This window comes from Astyanax mexicanus, chromosome 7 (assembly GCF_023375975.1).
Source record: "Astyanax mexicanus isolate ESR-SI-001 chromosome 7, AstMex3_surface, whole genome shotgun sequence".
Taxonomy (NCBI): Eukaryota; Metazoa; Chordata; class Actinopteri; order Characiformes; family Acestrorhamphidae; genus Astyanax; species Astyanax mexicanus.
In genome coordinates this window covers 28,282,107-28,299,960 of record NC_064414.1, presented here as the reverse complement: position 1 = coordinate 28,299,960, position 17,854 = coordinate 28,282,107, and the positions used below count along the sequence as shown (strand labels likewise).

The following is a 17,854-nucleotide window of genomic DNA, read 5'->3' as shown; positions in this document are numbered from 1 at the left end:
AAAAAAAATAATAAAATTGGAAAAATGGAAAAAACTCATGTCTTATACACTGCACTAATGTGATGAAAAAAGTTTATATTTTTGCATTTAGCTTAAAACAGTAAGAATAACCTCATAAGCTGCCACTTGAAAAATAAGTGATGAGTTTCACCAAATGCATGCCAAAGTGCACTCACACACATAGTTAGCTAGAGATATACCTGAGTACATAGTTTATCCCATAGACTGGATTATCCAGTAAATGTTACTCCTACACCAAACAGATTATGTTATTAAAGCTGATGTGTGTAAGTTTTTGGGGGGTAAATATATATATATATTATTAGTATTGGGTAAGAACTCTGACCTCAGAAATCATATATATATATATATATATATATATATATATATATATATATATATATATATATATATATATATATATTTATATATATATATATATATATATATATATATATATATATATATATATATATTGTCACGACTGGCACTAGGCCGTGACAAATAAATGGAGGATATACAGTGTTTAAATAGCAAAAAAATATAAATTTAATAAAGAAATTTGGAAGAAGGTACATGTCCAGACATTTATAAACAAAAAGGTGGCCAAAGAAAATCTAAGGATCAACAAAACAACTAAAGCATAATGCCAAACAGAACTAAAGCAAGCAGGCCCAGAAACCGAGCTGCAACAGAACAAACAACAGAACAAAAGAAAGGCCTCCACAGCACACCTACACAGGTGCATATATTGATTAGGTCTGTAGCCCCACCCCCTAACACCCAATCAGGGGACAGGCACGTCACAATATGTATATATATATATATATATATATATATATATATATATATATATATATATATATATATATATATATATATATATAACTAAAATAATAGTGTCGCATGAATGTCAAAAGTCGAGGGTGCAAAAATACCAGGTGAAAAAAAAAGAACCAGTGTTTTAACATTTTGCATTTATAAATTAACTTCTCGTGAGCACAAATGTCAAACTAGCGAGCAAAAAAGGGAATCGTGTGCAGGCTGAAGAAAATGTTGCTCTCGAACTCCATTTTTCTCCTCTCTGTGCTTTTTTTCCTTGCACGCTGTGTAAATTACCTGCAGCAGCAGGTTGTGCTGAGTTTTTTGCACTCGAGTTTTGAAGGGGTTGTTTTGACAGTTTGGGGGCGGGGCCGGGATCACCTCCCTCAGCGAACTCTATTGGCTGATATCTGCGGGGTTCTTGACGGACCGCCTACCTCCACGAGCCGCAGGAGGGCGGCTCGTGCTAACATCCAAACAGCCAGCTTTCCGGCGCGCCGGAGTTTAGTGCCCAGAGCGATCTGCTCTGTCTGCACGGGCTCTCGCTTGTAGCGATCGGTTCGCCAGCTCTGTCCAAGTATGTATTGCCCAAGTATGTATTGCTGCAGACTGGAGCACCTCCAAAGGGGAGGGGCTTACCTCCAAATGGGAAGTCCACAGCTCCAAAGGGGAGGGGCTTACATCCAAGTGGGAAGTCCACCAACAGTATACGCTCGAGACCTCTCTCACCACGGCTCCGGCGAATGTCATAATAAAAGTCTTCCGTGATTATTATTAATACTTTTATTCTATTACATCAAATTTAATGTTACATAGAATGTACTATCACATTATATTATATTATATTATATTATATTATATTATATAAAAGTCTACATCGTAAGGCAGGGAGACCTCACTCAACACAGCTCCATTTCTCTGCCGAATGCCACAAAAAAGTCCTCCGTGATTAAAAAGCTCATGGATGTCAATAAATATATTAGTCAACAATTATTGATTATTTATATTTCTTAAATGTCAATATAATAAAATACGTGTAGTGTGTATGTATTTATAATATTATTGGCTATGAATAAACAACTGCCTTTATTATTTAGATCTTTACTATTTTATGATTTGAAATATTCACAGCATGGCAAATGTTTAAATGTTTTAAATAAATAAAATGTGGTTGCAATGTGCACAACATGCTTTTAGACTCTTAGAAAATGCATTTTAAAATAAATAAACATTTAATAAACGAAATAGATTAATTAATTAACCTTTGGGGTTATTTACAAGCACAAAACGTCGTGAAAAACACCATACCGCGTAACACCAAGCCCCATCAAGCACCATCCTACTTGGAGGTAGGCTCCGCCTGTTTGGAGGTATGTTCCTCCCCTTTGGAGGTGCTCCAGGCTGCAGCTATACCCTTCTCGACAGAGCGGATTGTTTGGATGTTAGCATAGCCAGCTAGCTAACTCTCCTGCCATCCTTTTAGCTCCGTCACGAACCCCGGAGTAATCAGCCAATAGCATTCGCTGAGGGAGGTGACCCCGCCCCCAAACTGTCAAAACCACCCCTTTTAAAACTCGAGCGCAAAACACTCAGTCATGCACAAACTGCAGCAGGTAACTCACACAGCGCATGAGGGAAAAAGAGCACCCGAGAGGAGAAAAATTAAGCTCGAGAGCAACATTTTCTTCAGCGCGCACACGATTCCCTGCTGCCGCTCTCCATAGAGAACAGTGGAAGGCGGAGCTAAAACTGAACCGGATCCTCTTTCAGAGGCTGTACAAGTGACATAAGCACATAAAGACGTGTGATGTGGCCAGAAAACTTATTTTACTTTACTACATTAAACTGAGTGACATAGCTCATTATTTAACATCACTTTTCAGGTTTACTATCATTAACTACGTCTTCTTAATTATACAACAGTTAGTTCCGACCTCACAATCTGATTGGTTGAGAAGTGTTCTAGCTGTGATGATATTCGTGATAACATCACGGCCTTCTCACACTAAACTTGTATCACTCCGCCGACGCGTTGCCGACCGGCGTTTATTCACAGTACAGTTTTGAATCATCGCCTCCACCGGCACCAACAGCAGCGTTAGCTTAGCACAGGCTAGCGCTCTGCCGCGGCACACTTGCCCTCAGCCCGCAGCGCTGACTCGTGGAAAAAAGGGTTTTCCGCTCGGCTAATGCCGTCTGACCGCCAGAACGATAACTTAACCACCCAGGCTAGGCTAAACTAAGTTAATACTGAGCTAAAGCAAGGTATGCTGACTGGGAATTTCCGAAGCGCGGATAGCTTGACTCCGGCCACCTACCCACAGTCCAGCCACACCGGCAAGCTAACCAACACCACCCAGCAAAACAGATATGCTCAAAAAATGCGCAGCGTTCACCTGAAGACAACTCCACAGAGCAGGAGAGGGGAGTATTAGCGTTATTTCACGCTCCTAACAGTACCATCTTCACTTATTCCCAAGTTTGCTTTCAAGCTAACTTTCGTGGTGTTAGTCTGTATGAACCATACTCTGTTTTGTAGTTAAGTTGTTGTGGAACTACTTTTTGGCGGAAGGCACAGTCCATATTAAAGCATATTCAAACTGAATTTCTTAAAGTTCTTTGATTTATTTTCTTTATTCATTTTGTAAAAATAAACTGACTGTTTACCAATTAAAAGCTTAAAATTGGTCGCTTAGTAAGCGGTGGTAATCGACCATGATAGCATTAGCTAACTAGCTATCTGTGTTTGTTAGGCTAAAAGACTGACTGCCTTTCTCTGTACATTTTATCTAAAAATTATCTAACTTGCAGCTTTCTGTGTAACATACAGTTATCTAGGATGAAAACTAGTTGAAAATAGTGGAAAATGTACCATCAGTCAATGTGTCTACTTCTTTAAACAGCTGAAAATGAAATCCCACCTAACTGTAATTACGAATTAATGAATACACTGAGCATTAAGTATGTATTAGAGATAAGTGAAGCTTCATCACTTCCTGTTACAACATAACGAGTTAATATGTTAATATTTACAGTTATAATCTGCATTGTACATATATTTATAACAAAGTACACAAATGGGACACAGCTTAGAATAACCCCCACTGAAATTAAAACCTTGATGCTTTGCAGTGCTACAATATGTACTGTACTGTACTGCAGATTCAACAGTAATATTTTTTTCTTTATAGAGAAGCTGTGAACACAACAGACATTTGTTATGAAACAGTAAACAGTATTATTTCAGTTCCTATATTACACCCCATATTCATTATGAAATCAGTTCCCTTTTCTATACATTAGTGGTTCTCCTTGGGTCAGTCTCACACTCACTCAGAGGTTACTGTTGAGATATTGCTCCTGTAATATGACTGCCTATTGTAAGATTGGAGGATTATTCATCTACATACTTTTCTTTCTTGTACAACATGGACGCGGAGAGGAGTGCACACAGGTAAATCTGTTACAGTGTATAATGTGTTTAATAGTACTATTAAATAATTCTTAAAATAGGTTTTATTAAATGCACGCAGAAAACTAAATTCAAACGTAAATAAACTTAAATACATATTAAACATTTCAATTTTTTTGGTAAATAAAAGTATTTCCATTAAAACGACCTACAGGTATGTAAGTAAATTTAAGATCAGCTCAGAGATATGAGAATTTCTGGTGTAGTAGCATATCCTATTAAACATTTCAGTGGCTGTAAGACCTGTGTGTATGTGCTAAAAATGATTCTCAGCAAACAATCAACAATAATGTTAAGTATTTTTGATTAATGCAGATTAAAAAGCATGGACAATATTCATGTGAGGGACGGAATCTCACCTACATACCTACCAGTTTACCTTCCTCTGTGAAGATTCTGGACTTTAGTTTTAACTTTTTGCCCACTTTGAAGAGGTCTGTATTCCCTCAGCTGAATGATCTGCAACATCTTGATCTTACAAGGTAAGTGAGTGTTTATGAGGTGTTTGATCACTGATAAGCATTTTTTCTCCCTACATTAAATTGATTTTATGTTAAAGTCTTTATGTACGCTTGGCTTTTCAGATGTCATATTCATCTTATTGCTGATGATGCTTTCCTCAATATGAAGAACCTCATTACTCTAATTCTCACTGGAAACCCTGTCTCATATTTCGGACCTGATAGCCTGAATGTGCTACATAAATTACACAGATTAGTTTTGATGGACTCTGGCCTGTACTCTTTAAATGTCCGATTTAACAATCTCACCAAGCTTCAAGAACTAAACATTGGAACTAACAACATTCAGTCCATGGCTCTTCCACCGTTCATGATACACTTTGAAGACTTTAACTTACTGGATCTGCATGCTAATAACATTTCTATCTTAAAAGTAAATGACACAAATATTCTTCAGCAGATGAAAGGAAATCTCACATTGATTCTCTCAAGGAACCCGATATTACACATAGAACCAGGAGCATTTCAAAACATGTACCTCAGAGAGCTTAACATTCGCAACGCCTTTGCTTCACTTGATGCCCAAAGGGATGGTCTAAAAGCCCTCAGTGGTCTTAATGTTGGCAAACTTGTAATTGGAAGCTACAGACTGGATTACAGGTCAAAAACATCTGATGGTGATCTTAACGGCCTCTGCCTGATTAATTTTGAAGAAATTGATTCTCTCCATGCTGGTTGGTCAGCGTCTGAATTACAGTGTATTGTCAATGCAACAAAAATCTCTATTGAAAGAGGAAATGTCAGAGCAATAGAAAATGTTCCATTTCAGCGAGTTAAAGAACTCCGCATTGTTGCCAATTACATACCTGTATCACTGGAACTTTCAAATCTGGAAACATTGGAAACATTAGTGGCAATTCAGACTCCATATATACTTATTAGAGGAATCAGTGACATGCCCAGGCTCCAGCATATAGATCTAAGTAACTGTAAACTAGACACTCCTAGCATTTTTAGAGGGCTCCCAAACATTCACAGCCTTAACCTGAGTAACAGTGGAAGTAAGTACATAAGTAAAAACATGTTTAATGGACTTTCTTCATTAGAAGTTTTGGACTTTCACCTAACAACATTGGGAGGATTAACTGCAGATTTTGAACCCTTTAAAAAGCTCCGGAATTTAAAATTTCTGGATATTTCTTATACAGAAATTATTTTTTGGAGTGCCATAAGCTTTGGTAGCTTAAACAGGTTAAAAGTACTAAAAATGGCAGGCAGCCGTTTTCAAGGAGATGCGCTGAGTTACTTATTTGAAAATCTCACGGCTGTTGAATTAATAGACATCTCAAACTGTGACCTTGACAGCATAGCCTGGAGAACATTTAAAGGGCTTCCAAGATTGCAGCAGTTACTGCTTAATCAGAACAGATTGATGGTTTTGGATTTTGTTACCCATCCAAATTTAAAAGACTTGAGTTTATTAGAAGTTCACACAAATAATATTGCTAGCATCCCTCTTAATATCCTACAAAATCTACCAAAAAATCTCACTGTTCTTGATTTGTCCTTTAATCCTATCGATTGTTCCTGTTCTCAAATAAATTTTATCTTATGGATCACTAGCCATCAGCAAATCTTCCCCCAGAAAAATAACATTTTATGTAAATCACAATCACTGGAATCAAGGCATAAAACTATTGACTTTGACGTTGAAAGCTGCGAACACATCAGAAGACCTACTATTGTTACGTCTATATGTGCTGTGGTTCTTCTGGTTCTTGCTTCTTTCTTGGCCTACAGGTTCCAGTTTTACCTGCGTTATGGATATATTCTCCTTAAAGGTTATAGGACCTCCAGACAGCAAGAATGGTCCTATGATGCGTTCGTGATTTATTCCAGTAAAGATGAATGCTGGGTAATGGATGAACTGGTGGAAAACTTGGAAAATGGAATTCCACCCATACATCTTTGCCTCCATGTGCGAGACTTTGAAGCAGGCAAGGCCATCACCTCCAACATTATAGACGAGGGCATTATGGGCAGTCGTAAAATTATAGTGGTCGTATCTAAACACTTCACTGACAGCTCTTGGTGTAGATTTGAGTTTGAAGTGGCCCAGTCCTGGCTAGTGACACAAGGCAATCCCAACATCATCATCATCATTTTGGAGGACGTTGAAGAAGAGAAGACAAAGAAAGTATTTGGGCTTCACAAACACCTGAAAAAGAACACGTATCTGAAGTGGAGCTCAAATCCCATAAATAACATGAGATTCTGGATTCGTCTCAGAAAAGCTGTTATAACATAAAAAAGTTTGTCTTTTACTTCCCTGTTTACATTTATCAGTGTTTCTTACATTTTTCTGTATTAAAATATTGTGTAAATCATTATGTGTACGTGTTTGTATACAAGTTATTTAAAAAAATTGGTGTATCTACGATAATTTTGTACAAGTTTTAGTAGCTTGTTATACTGTGACAATATTTTGTCCTTTTAGTATAAAATAAAATATTTAATAAAACACAGGACTAGAAGGAAATGTTTTGATGGAAAGGGCGTATTGAAAATGACGAACACTCACCATCTTAAGGTCAACTGTGCTTTGCTAATGCCAAAAACATACAAAACAAAAACAAAATTTGTAATGCCTCAAAACCCACAACATTAGCTATAGCTAGCTTGCTAACAAGCAAAACAGTCGACTCAAATAGAAGCCAGATTATGTCTTATGTCTCTAATTTAATATCACAGCCTGGTATTTTTTTTTTTAGCTAAACAAGGTTTAATAGAAAGCTAGCTAGCGATGTTAGCTTGCTAGTACCAGCCGTTCAGAACCGCTCCCTATTACTGAAATATTGCACTGTATGGCGTGTCAGCCAGTGGTCAACAGTGTACTCTTTCTGTAATAGGGAGCGATTCTGAACACAGTGTAGATTTTGTTTCTCATGGACTGAAAAAATACAGCTAAATAATATCAGCTATATATTTAAAAAGCCTTGTAATTCACCAGTAAAAAAGTGTATCAGTGTATTTAGAGGTTCTCCAGTTTGCCAGCATATGCTAGCAACTTAGTTAGCTATAGCCAACAGTACATTACTAACTACATAATTTATTTATAACCCTAAAATGATATAGGTTAGGTTCTCCAGGTTAGGTTAGGTTCTCCAGGGTGAGACACAGCACACTAACTTTACTGCAAAATAATGTTAATTACCTGGATAGATATAGTATATTTTATCCTTGAAAGTCCCCAAGTATTTAAATCTGTTCAACGTACATGAGAAAAAATAATCTACAATTTTGATATTTTTTAATTCTTTAAACTATTGCATGTATTTATAACGTAGTACAGAGCATTCTACAAACAAACCTTTTTGTTAACTGTAATAAACTATTCCTTTCTAATTCTATTAAATATTAGTATAAAATAATTTGTATTTGGATTCTTGTATTTTTATGTAAACTCTGCTGTGGTAGTTCAATGTCTGGCTGGACAATAACGTTTTACTCATTTTGTGTAAGACATTTAAAAAGTATTCAAAACAAACATAACATAATAATATATAATATAATATAATATCATATTTTTTTATATATATAAGTTTATGGACATATTATTACATATTGCAAATTGCAAAAAAACAGTTTCCTGTATTGTTTTTCAGTCTGTGTACAAGCTGTTATATTCTCAGTTCCTGGTTTTACTATTGGATTCCTTTTTTGGAGTATAGAGCATTCTACATAATAACCCAAAACCTTTGTTAACATTTGTTAACTATAATAAACTGTGTTGTTATTTTTACCTTTTTTAATGTTGAAACAAAAGTCTAAATGTCTTTGTTTGGGCAATAAAGTTTTACTCTTTTTGTGAGAGACATCAAAGGGGAAGTATTCAACCCAAACATAACATAAGAAAATCTAATCTAATCTAATATGATCTAATCTAAATATAAGTTTATCATTACATTCATGGACATTACACATTTCCAGTTAATTAAAAATTATCCTGCATGAACTCTCACAGTAGTAAGTATGCAAAACAATCCATGTATTTTTTTCAACCTGTGTAAAATCTGTATTGTCCTCAGTTTCTTGTTTTACTTATTTTGAAAGACATTTCTTTTCCAAGTTCCCCAATATGGAAAATGTTTAAAATTCGACATGTTTTTTTAACCTGTTTCTCCACCCTTTTTTCCTCTTCAAGTCAAAGTCACTTGTCGTCATCTGCCACACCTCTTTCTCTTCTGCAACAAGGCATACTGGTTTATCCTACAGCGTGTTCATTGTTCACATTCCCCCATAAAAAGCCTGTGACACAACAGTTTCAATGAAACTGAGCAGAGATCTTCCGGGTGGATTTACACTGCTGGAGCTGGAAATGTCTCGTCGCAGCAGTGTGGCTGACCATGGCCGGTACAGCTCAATGGGGAAGTCCCAGAAAAGTGATAGCAGATACCGCAGCCCCCGACTCAGCAGCCAGGGCAGTCAGCGAAATGTACTGTGTGACTTTTGCCTGGCCAAGAACATGAAGGCTGTGAAGACCTGCCTAACATGTCTGACCTCGTTCTGTGAGACCCACCTACAGGCCCACTACGAATACCCGGCACTGATGAAGCACAAGCTGGTGGCAGCAACAGGACAGGTGAGGGAGAAGATCTGTGCTGAACATGACAAACTGCTGGAAGTCTTCTGCCGATCTGACCAGATGTGTGTTTGTGTCCTGTGCATCATGGAGGAACATAAAAAACATGACATTGTCTCGGCTGCAGCTGAGAGGACAGAGAAGCAGGTGCGCCACACTTCTTTACTACCTTCTTATACTTGAGACTGTATAATACGCTCTGAATTTTCATCATGTTCCTTATCAAGCTTTATAAGTGATTTTTATTATTGTAATATTTGCTCCTCTTTATCTATTCCAGCCATGTACAGATACTGTTCATGTACAGAAAGATGCATGTGGTGCACGTAAAAAGAACAGTATGATAAAAAATCGAATTCTTTTTTCCCTTTTGTGATTGGTCGGCCAAGGCAAGGTTAGGGCCCCAAAAGGTTCTTAAATTAGCTAAATTATATATTAGGTATTTAAAGGTTATTTCCACCAGTTACTATCCTATAACTGGTGGGCCTAAATCTCAAAAAAATTTAGGCAAAATTTCAACTTATAATGTTACTGATTCTGTTTAGTTAAGCATCATAATGTCAGTTTTCATCTCACAGTGTAAGAAATAACCTAACAACAATCAAGATTAAGGTACTTGAGAACAAAAAGCAAGTGGTTTTGATGGGAGCAAGTAAATGGCACAAGTCATTGAAGTTTCTTTACATAATATCAGCCATGGTGTACAAGGGTTTTGGGGTGAAATAAAAAACATTAGACACTCCAAATTTTCATCAAACCTTTCCTAAGCATTTTCTTCTGATCCTTGCAGAAACAGCTTGCGGATAAGCTGATGGCTTCTCAGCAGAAGATTGAAGAAAGAGTGAAGAAGTGGCAGGACCTGAGACAGGCTGCCGAGTCTCTTAAGGTGGGGCTTTAATAATAGAGTCAGTAGGAGACTCTGTAGGCCTTCCTCTATTTTTTTCTTCTTTCTGCTCATATAAGCTGTAGGTCAGCCAGATTCTCCTCTGTTTCCTTTTTGCAGCACTCATCCCAGAGCGTGATGGAGGAGAATGAGAGGATCTTTACTGAGCTGATGCGAGCGCTGGAGAGGAGGTATGTGGATGTGAAGGAGATGATTCGAGCTCAGGAGACAGCTCTGATGACCCAGGCTGATAGACACCTGGACCGAATGGAGGAAGAGATCACACTGCTGCGAATGAAACACAACGACCTAGAAAAGCTCTCAGGGTCTGATGATCACATCCATTTCCTACAGGTAGATAGATTACACAACCAAACATGACTCTAACTGAGACTACACTCACTGACTAAGAAGGGAAAATTGTCTCAAAAAGGAATTGGAATCAAGTTATTCTATTTTCATATAATTCCCTATTTACTCCCTAATTTACACTGCCAATTACCCAACCCACTCAGTACTTAACCCATCCCAATTGTGCTTTCTCAGAGCTCCTGTAGCCAATGGCAAACAACATGTACAGGATTTAAACCAACAATTTCCTAATCATAGTGGCAGTACTTACCCCGCTGGACCACTTGGCACCCTAGTTATTCTTTATATGTTTGAGTGTAATAATGATATCAGTGATTACCATATTAAAGTCAACGGATATGAAATGTTTGTTGGGGGAATTTTACATGACCTGGAAACAAAATGAGATATGGTTGGACATGGAGGCATACAGGTTCAGTTTGGAATCTTGTGACATATTTACCACCAGAAGACCAATTCCTCCTTGGTAATTAATCTGGTGAATAGACAGGACTCGTCTTGATGTGTTTGGGTGAGCATTGTCTTGTAGACAAATATCGGTTGGATGCTCTAAGATAAGAGACAGCACTTGTGGCGTTGTATATGATAATCAGGAGTATGGCCATCAGTGTGTCTATCTGCAGCAATGGCAGGACACTATCCAAAAATAGCCTCTGATGGCCATTTTATAAGGTAGCAGGCAAAACCTAGTCTAATCAGACCACACCTGGAATCATTTGTTTATCTTGATTGATTTTTTCAGCAAATAGAGATATGTAAATGAGTGTAGTTAACTAAATGAGTACAGTAAGGATACATATACTACAGTATAAATGTCAGTTATGGATGGAATTTCTTCTCTGACCACAGAGCTGGCAGTCTCTATCTGCACCCTCAGGATATGAAGACTTGACCAAAGTGGCACTGGCCCAAAAGCACTCCTTTGATAAAGCAAAGAAAGCAATCTCTGAGCTTAAAATGCAGCTAGAGGATGTCAGTAAGGAGGAACTGAGCAAGATTACATCTGCAGGTCGGTACATTTAGACATTTATTCTGTTATCTGATGCAATGAGTCAATTGGGTTTACATTGTTTACTGTATAAGCATGACATAAGCATATTTCTTTACAGTAAGAGAAGTCCAGATTCTGCAAACTCTGGAGCCAAAAACCAGGGAGGACTTTTTACAATGTAAGTTGATTTATTTTCCAGTACCATCACACTTCACCAAAAATGACATCTTCCTATATCTGTGAACTGACTGTAATGGCTGTGTGCTTACAATCTTAGTGGTTTGATTAATATACACTGAAGGGAAAAGTGAATGTGAGTAAAGTTGCAGATCTGGTTTACAGGACAGGTTTAGAGGCAAAGGGTGCCCTTTCTCAATCCTGAGGTGCAATAAATGTGTCACTCATTCAAGCTTTGTATCTTATAATATAACCTAATCTACTACATGTATAACATTAACAACAACAGAAAAAACTTCATTGTAGCCTTCAGATTTCTTCTGCATTGATGTCTGGATCTGGTGTAAATCACTGTTTAAATAGATGGATTGATGCCATTTGCCACGGCTATACGTTCCTCTCTGTTATTGTATTCACTCATCAACGTGTTGTAAAAACAAAATAAGCATTTGGTATTGCAACATGTTCAGACAATGTGCTCCAACTGGATTTCAGCTTTACTTGTAGCTCAGACCATGTGAACGCAGACCAAACTGTGAACCTAATCAAGACAGGAATGTCCCTGTTAAAGAGAAAGATGCTTTAAAAAGGATTAATTTATTAGATTCGAGCTGTGGGCCTCAGCAATTGCTATTTATTCACTTATTGGTCGTAGAGACTTCACGGATAATTTGACACAAACAAAAAAGTTGTTTTTATTCTTAGTGTTTTTTGTGTTGTCGGGTTATATAAAATTTAATTGGCTGTTTTAAATTGTTATTTTGTTGCATTTTAAACAAAAAAGCCAAGTGGTCAAAAGCATCTAAAGTTCTTTTAACTGCTTAAGAAAGTATTTAATACCATTTAACAAATATATTTGTTTTCAGATGTTTCTTGTAGACTGCAAAAGCTTAAATGGTCTGTTGTCTGACAGCCTTGTTCTTTATTATTTTTTTTAGTGGATAATATAAAGACCCATTTCTGTAAATGAGATATTGAAATATGAGGACCTTTACAGATATAAAGAACCTACACCTACTCTCAGAAAAAAAAAAAAAAAACGACTGGTACTCTTCATGTCACTGGGGTGCCAGCTAACAGTTTTCGGTTAGTAGAATGTTTTCTGAACGTTACAGTTAATGCTCTTAGAACATTTAACCTGTCAGGTTTTCTGAATGTTGTTTGAATGTTTTTATTTAATGCAGTTAAAACATTCTGGAACGTCTCTGCAATTTCACTTACATTGGTGTTTTAATTGTTAGTTTTAGGGATGTTAATTTTAAAATTTCCATCTTGTTAGTATTTGTCTAGCTGGGAATTTTATGTAAGAAACTTTCTAATAATGTTGTAATGCAAACTATTATTATGTCGCATGTTTTGAGAATGTTCCTGGAACATTATTTCTGTAACGTTAAAGGCTAACCTTCCTGGAACCTTTTCAAAACATTACTAAATGGTCTTATAATATTCCCTGTTAGTTTGAGTGGTACCTTCAAGAATATGTTTTTAGTACCTTTTGTTAATAGACGTAAGTATAATTGTAATATATCCAACTGCAGTTTTTCTCTGACTTTTATTTAAACAACACAACCTTAGGAACCATGCTGTACAATTGAGGATATTAAATGTATAATGTATCTGCACAGTATCTATTTTTACCTGACAGTGTATTGCAAATGTTTAAAACTAATTAAATTATTTTCTTGAGATATCCAAGACAATAAAAATAGATCTTGTTAGAATGTTTCTTTATGAATAACCCATTAAAGTTGCTACAATAGATAAAAAAAGGAACGCATATTCTACGACAAGACTTTATCTCTATGTGGACATAAAAGTCACTTAGCAATTGAAAGGTTTTTCACACTCACACTACTTTAAAAATGGGTATTTTGTGGCATTGCTCCAATAATCCTTGGTAACAACTTTTTTCAGAATTGCACTTCAAAACAGAGGATATATTTATATATTTATTGTCTATCTATATTTATATCATCTTTATTTGTATTTCATTGGCAAGAAATTATGTTTTGAATTAAATCAGAATTATGTTATTTAATCATAATTAGTTATTAGATAATAGAATAACATAATTAGAATAATTAGTTCTAGATAAAATGGAAATCATCGCAAATGCACTGGATGGTATCACATCAGAGCACACAGCTCCACTGCACAACAGCTCAGATCTTAGGTTTATGTAGATTATTAGGGAAGGGTGCACCAAAAATTAACTGATGTCACTAATCATTATAGAAATATATGCTGCAGTTATGGGATATTTCTTTTGCTCCTTTCTGTGCAGATTCCTGCCACCTTTCTCTGGATCCTCTGACAGTTCACCCCAACCTCCACCTCTCTGAGGGAAACACAGTGGTGCGGATGAGCAATGACCCGAAGCGGTACCCTGACCACCCTGAGCGGTTTGACCACTGGCAGCAGGTGCTGTGTAAGGAGAGCTTGTCCGGTGGGCGCTACTACTGGGAGGTGAACTGGACCGGTACAGAGATTGACATTGCAGTGACCTACAAGACCATTAGCAGGAAAGGGAATGACAATGTCTGCAGCTTCGGCTGGAGTGACAAATCCTGGAGCCTGTACTGCTCCGACTCCAAATACTCCTTTATGTACAACAACAAAAGCACCACTCTACCAGTGCCATCTTCCTCAAAAATAGCGGTGTATTTAGACCACAAGGCTGGAATTCTGGCTTTTTACAGTGTGTCCGACACAATGACTCTCCTGCACCAAGTTAACACCTCGTTCAGTCAGCCACTGTACGCCGGGTTTGGAGTCTGGGGTTTTGGAACCACAGTAAAGATATTGTAAAAAAAGGTACAGAATCCACAATATAGATAATTTTTTTTCTCTCAAAATAATGGTCTAAACAGTTATTGGGTTCAACTTGCTGTGGTTTGAGTTATATTACTGTAATATTACTGTTATATTACAGTAATATTACTGGTAATGAATTGCAAAGACGGTTCTTTATAAACACATTTGAACTGTTCTAATGAATGACAATATCCACCAACAACCGTTTATCTTACTTTTGGGAGAAATTAGTACTTTGTTTACTAATATAGGTAATTTTGTTTCAAATGTTTTCATAATTGAAAAAAATATATAAATCTAAATAAAGCATTTTTTTTAAATCAGTGAATAAAATAAATAAATAAATACATAATAAAAAGTGATTTTTCCCAAAAAGGATAAATGGTTTATGCATGGTTATTTATTGGAAGGGGTCAATAATTAAAATCTTATTTTAAGAGCCAAAAGTGACTATTTAAAGGCAGCGCTCCCAAGACCCACTTTTGAATGATGTGATATACTGGTAATGTTCAATTAATATTTCATAATTTCTGTACTCTCTGCAACTGTGTAAGTTAACTTAAAGCATAAAATATTTTCTCATATGAAAGCAATCAGTTCTACTGATTCCAACATTGAATGATTGTCAAAAGTGAATGGGAAAGGTTATTGTAAATGAAAGTAAGTTGCCACTACTGCATCTAACCACTAGGTGGAGTAATTCCATATGTTTTGTTTCTAAATTAAACTGTAAATAAATCAATGCTTGTGTGATTGGGCGTCTTGAGTTAATATGTGCAATTACTGCATAACCCTGTCCCTGTTTAAATTTTTACTTTAAACCCAGTGAATAATTAATTGATTTCAATTGCTTCTGTAAGAAATGGATGACATGCAGCTGAGAAGTGAGAAATTCAGGTTTAGAATGCTCCATCATTCTGAGCTACATTGTAAACATTGCATAGTACAGACAATAATAATAAAAAAAATGGAACACCTTTTGATGCTGTATAAAATATAACAAAAAGTAAAGAACAGTATACAAGTGTTGTTGCTTGTAAATAAACACGATTTAAACAGATTTAATCCTTTAAGCATTCAAGTGGTTCATTGATTTGAAGTGGCTATATCACTGTTGTTTTTTAGTAAAGAACATTTTCTAAAATTGCTCAAGTAAATGGGTTAGGAATTGCTATCATGTCCCATGAGTCCTGCCTTGAACAGCGATCTGAATTCTGCTGTTCAGATGGATAATTCTAGCCAGATGCTGCCAGTCACAATTATTACCACCCACTGCCCTATCCACTGTGGGTTGTGGTAATGTCTTCTATGAGGTATTCTGAGCATACAGATGACACTGTGGATTGAGGAATTTTAAATGCCTGCAGAACTTCTGGAATGGAATGTCCCATCCATGCCCAAACTAAAATGATTTACACTGTTGTACCATGAGTATGCTGGCCAGTGTAAAACCTCACTTACGAGATATCACTTCACAGCTTATGATATTGTTGTAATGATGCACTGGCTGTAATACATAAAATAGCATCTCCAGGCCTACTTGTAACTTTGTAATGCTGCGTAACCCTGTTTGTAGTGATATTTGTGTAATATTTTTTAATTAAACAGACAAATGCAGTTACACTTTCATGAGCCAGAGGAGCTAGATTAGACAATACAAAACATTTAGTGGTTTGTTAAATTGTTGTAGATGTATGTGGTGTGTAGTGATGCCAAGCAGAAAGATTTTGTTAAATTTGAAAGATAATAGACATTTTACCTATTATTATGTATAATTAGACAGTATTCTACAGTAGATATAATAATAATATGTTAATTATAATGATGTAGAACTGAATGAATAATGAATGAATAGTATGAAACTATTGGAGCAAAGCTGTAACTGCAGTGACCCCATAGTTCTGCACTAATAAGACTATTTAACCTCACGTTTAGCCTTACATTCAGGTCACACATTGAGCTTAGTCATGCTAATGCTGAGAACTATGGCTCACATGCTTGTAGCAGTCAGTCTGAGTACAGCTACAAGATTTCTGTGAATAGAGATATTGTTCATTTAGAGATTCGACTGTGCAGAAAAAAATTTAGATTATACAACATGATGTTTTACATCACACATTACACAAAACTTGAAAGAATTTATCCTTTCATCCCTGAAAGCCAGACAAATGAAATTCAGAAAATGGTCAGACGGTGCTGTTTTGAATAAGCCATCAGAGACAATTCACTCATAAAAGGGATCAAGTCAACTCGAGTCAAAAACAATTTAAGTAATTTGGGAAGAACAATAAGTTTCAGTAAATGTTTTAAACATTCAGAAAAAAATGAAAAAAGGGGAAGATAGATGAAGATTACATCGTTGCTTTTAAAATAGGTAAAAATCCTTCCTCTTTATATACAACTTTTTTGTAAGATTGTAAGACATGTCCTCTTTATATTTATGGTGGACTGCACTTGATAACTCCAAACTCCTACTACAAAAATAAAAATACACATACATGTTTGGGCACTCTGTATTTTCAGCAGATCCAAATACACAGATACTCTGTCATTCATAAAATAATAATCATGATATCATGATGGTGACCAAGAAGGAGTTCAGAACGCAGCTTACTTATTTATTTAACGTTGAAATTTGGATTAAATCTCATAACTAACACCCTCTCCTCTTCTCTGAGCCCCTCCCTCTGTCTCTCTCTCTCTCTCTCTCTCTCTCTCTCTCTCACACTCACACACTGTTCCTGCTTCTGTGAGGCATACGTTTGCCATATTTTATATTTTCTCTACTACCTTTTTAATCCACCTGTTTTTCTGTTGAAGTTAAAACTTCTTAACAATAGAAGTTTTACAGTGTGAACTGAGAGCTGCAGTGTGGTAGCGATAATTTCCTCCATTAACTGGCTGAATTTATTACTATAGAGAGAAAAAGATCCTTAACAATGGGACCCTGTCCTTGTTCCTTTTTTATATTGTACACTGATGCTTTTTGAAATCCAACTGGTACTTCAACATAGTTCAAAAGGGACAATCTATATTTAAAAAACACATAATTAACCAAATATTCTAGTGAATCTCAAAAAAATTTTATATCGTTAAATAAGTTACTTTATTTTAGTAATTCAGATCAAAATGAAAAACTCATAATTTATATAGTTGTATCACACACAGAGTGATCTATTTTAAGCATTTATTTATTTTATTATTGATGATTATGGCTTAC

The 17,854-nt window shown here is 36.1% G+C and overlaps 2 protein-coding genes across 2 annotated transcripts; both read left to right on the top strand.

The window, feature by feature from the left end:
- The first annotated feature begins 3,985 nt into the window (after positions 1-3,985).
- On the top strand, positions 3,986-7,142 carry LOC111196020 (toll-like receptor 4). The gene is made up of 3 exons (XM_049481641.1): positions 3,986-4,276; positions 4,610-4,776; positions 4,879-7,142. Exons 1-3 carry the CDS (start codon positions 4,190-4,192, stop codon positions 7,061-7,063), a joined length of 2,439 nt encoding a protein of 812 aa, XP_049337598.1. The 5' UTR covers positions 3,986-4,189; the 3' UTR covers positions 7,064-7,142.
- A 1,325-nt stretch (positions 7,143-8,467) lies between these two features.
- On the top strand, positions 8,468-15,387 carry ftr14l (finTRIM family, member 14-like). The gene is made up of 6 exons (XM_007237750.4): positions 8,468-9,544; positions 10,188-10,283; positions 10,401-10,634; positions 11,502-11,661; positions 11,762-11,821; positions 14,105-15,387. The coding sequence occupies exons 1-6, from the start codon at positions 9,083-9,085 to the stop codon at positions 14,626-14,628; spliced, it is 1,536 nt and encodes a 511-aa protein (XP_007237812.3). The 5' UTR covers positions 8,468-9,082; the 3' UTR covers positions 14,629-15,387.
- Positions 15,388-17,854: the final 2,467 nt, after the last annotated feature.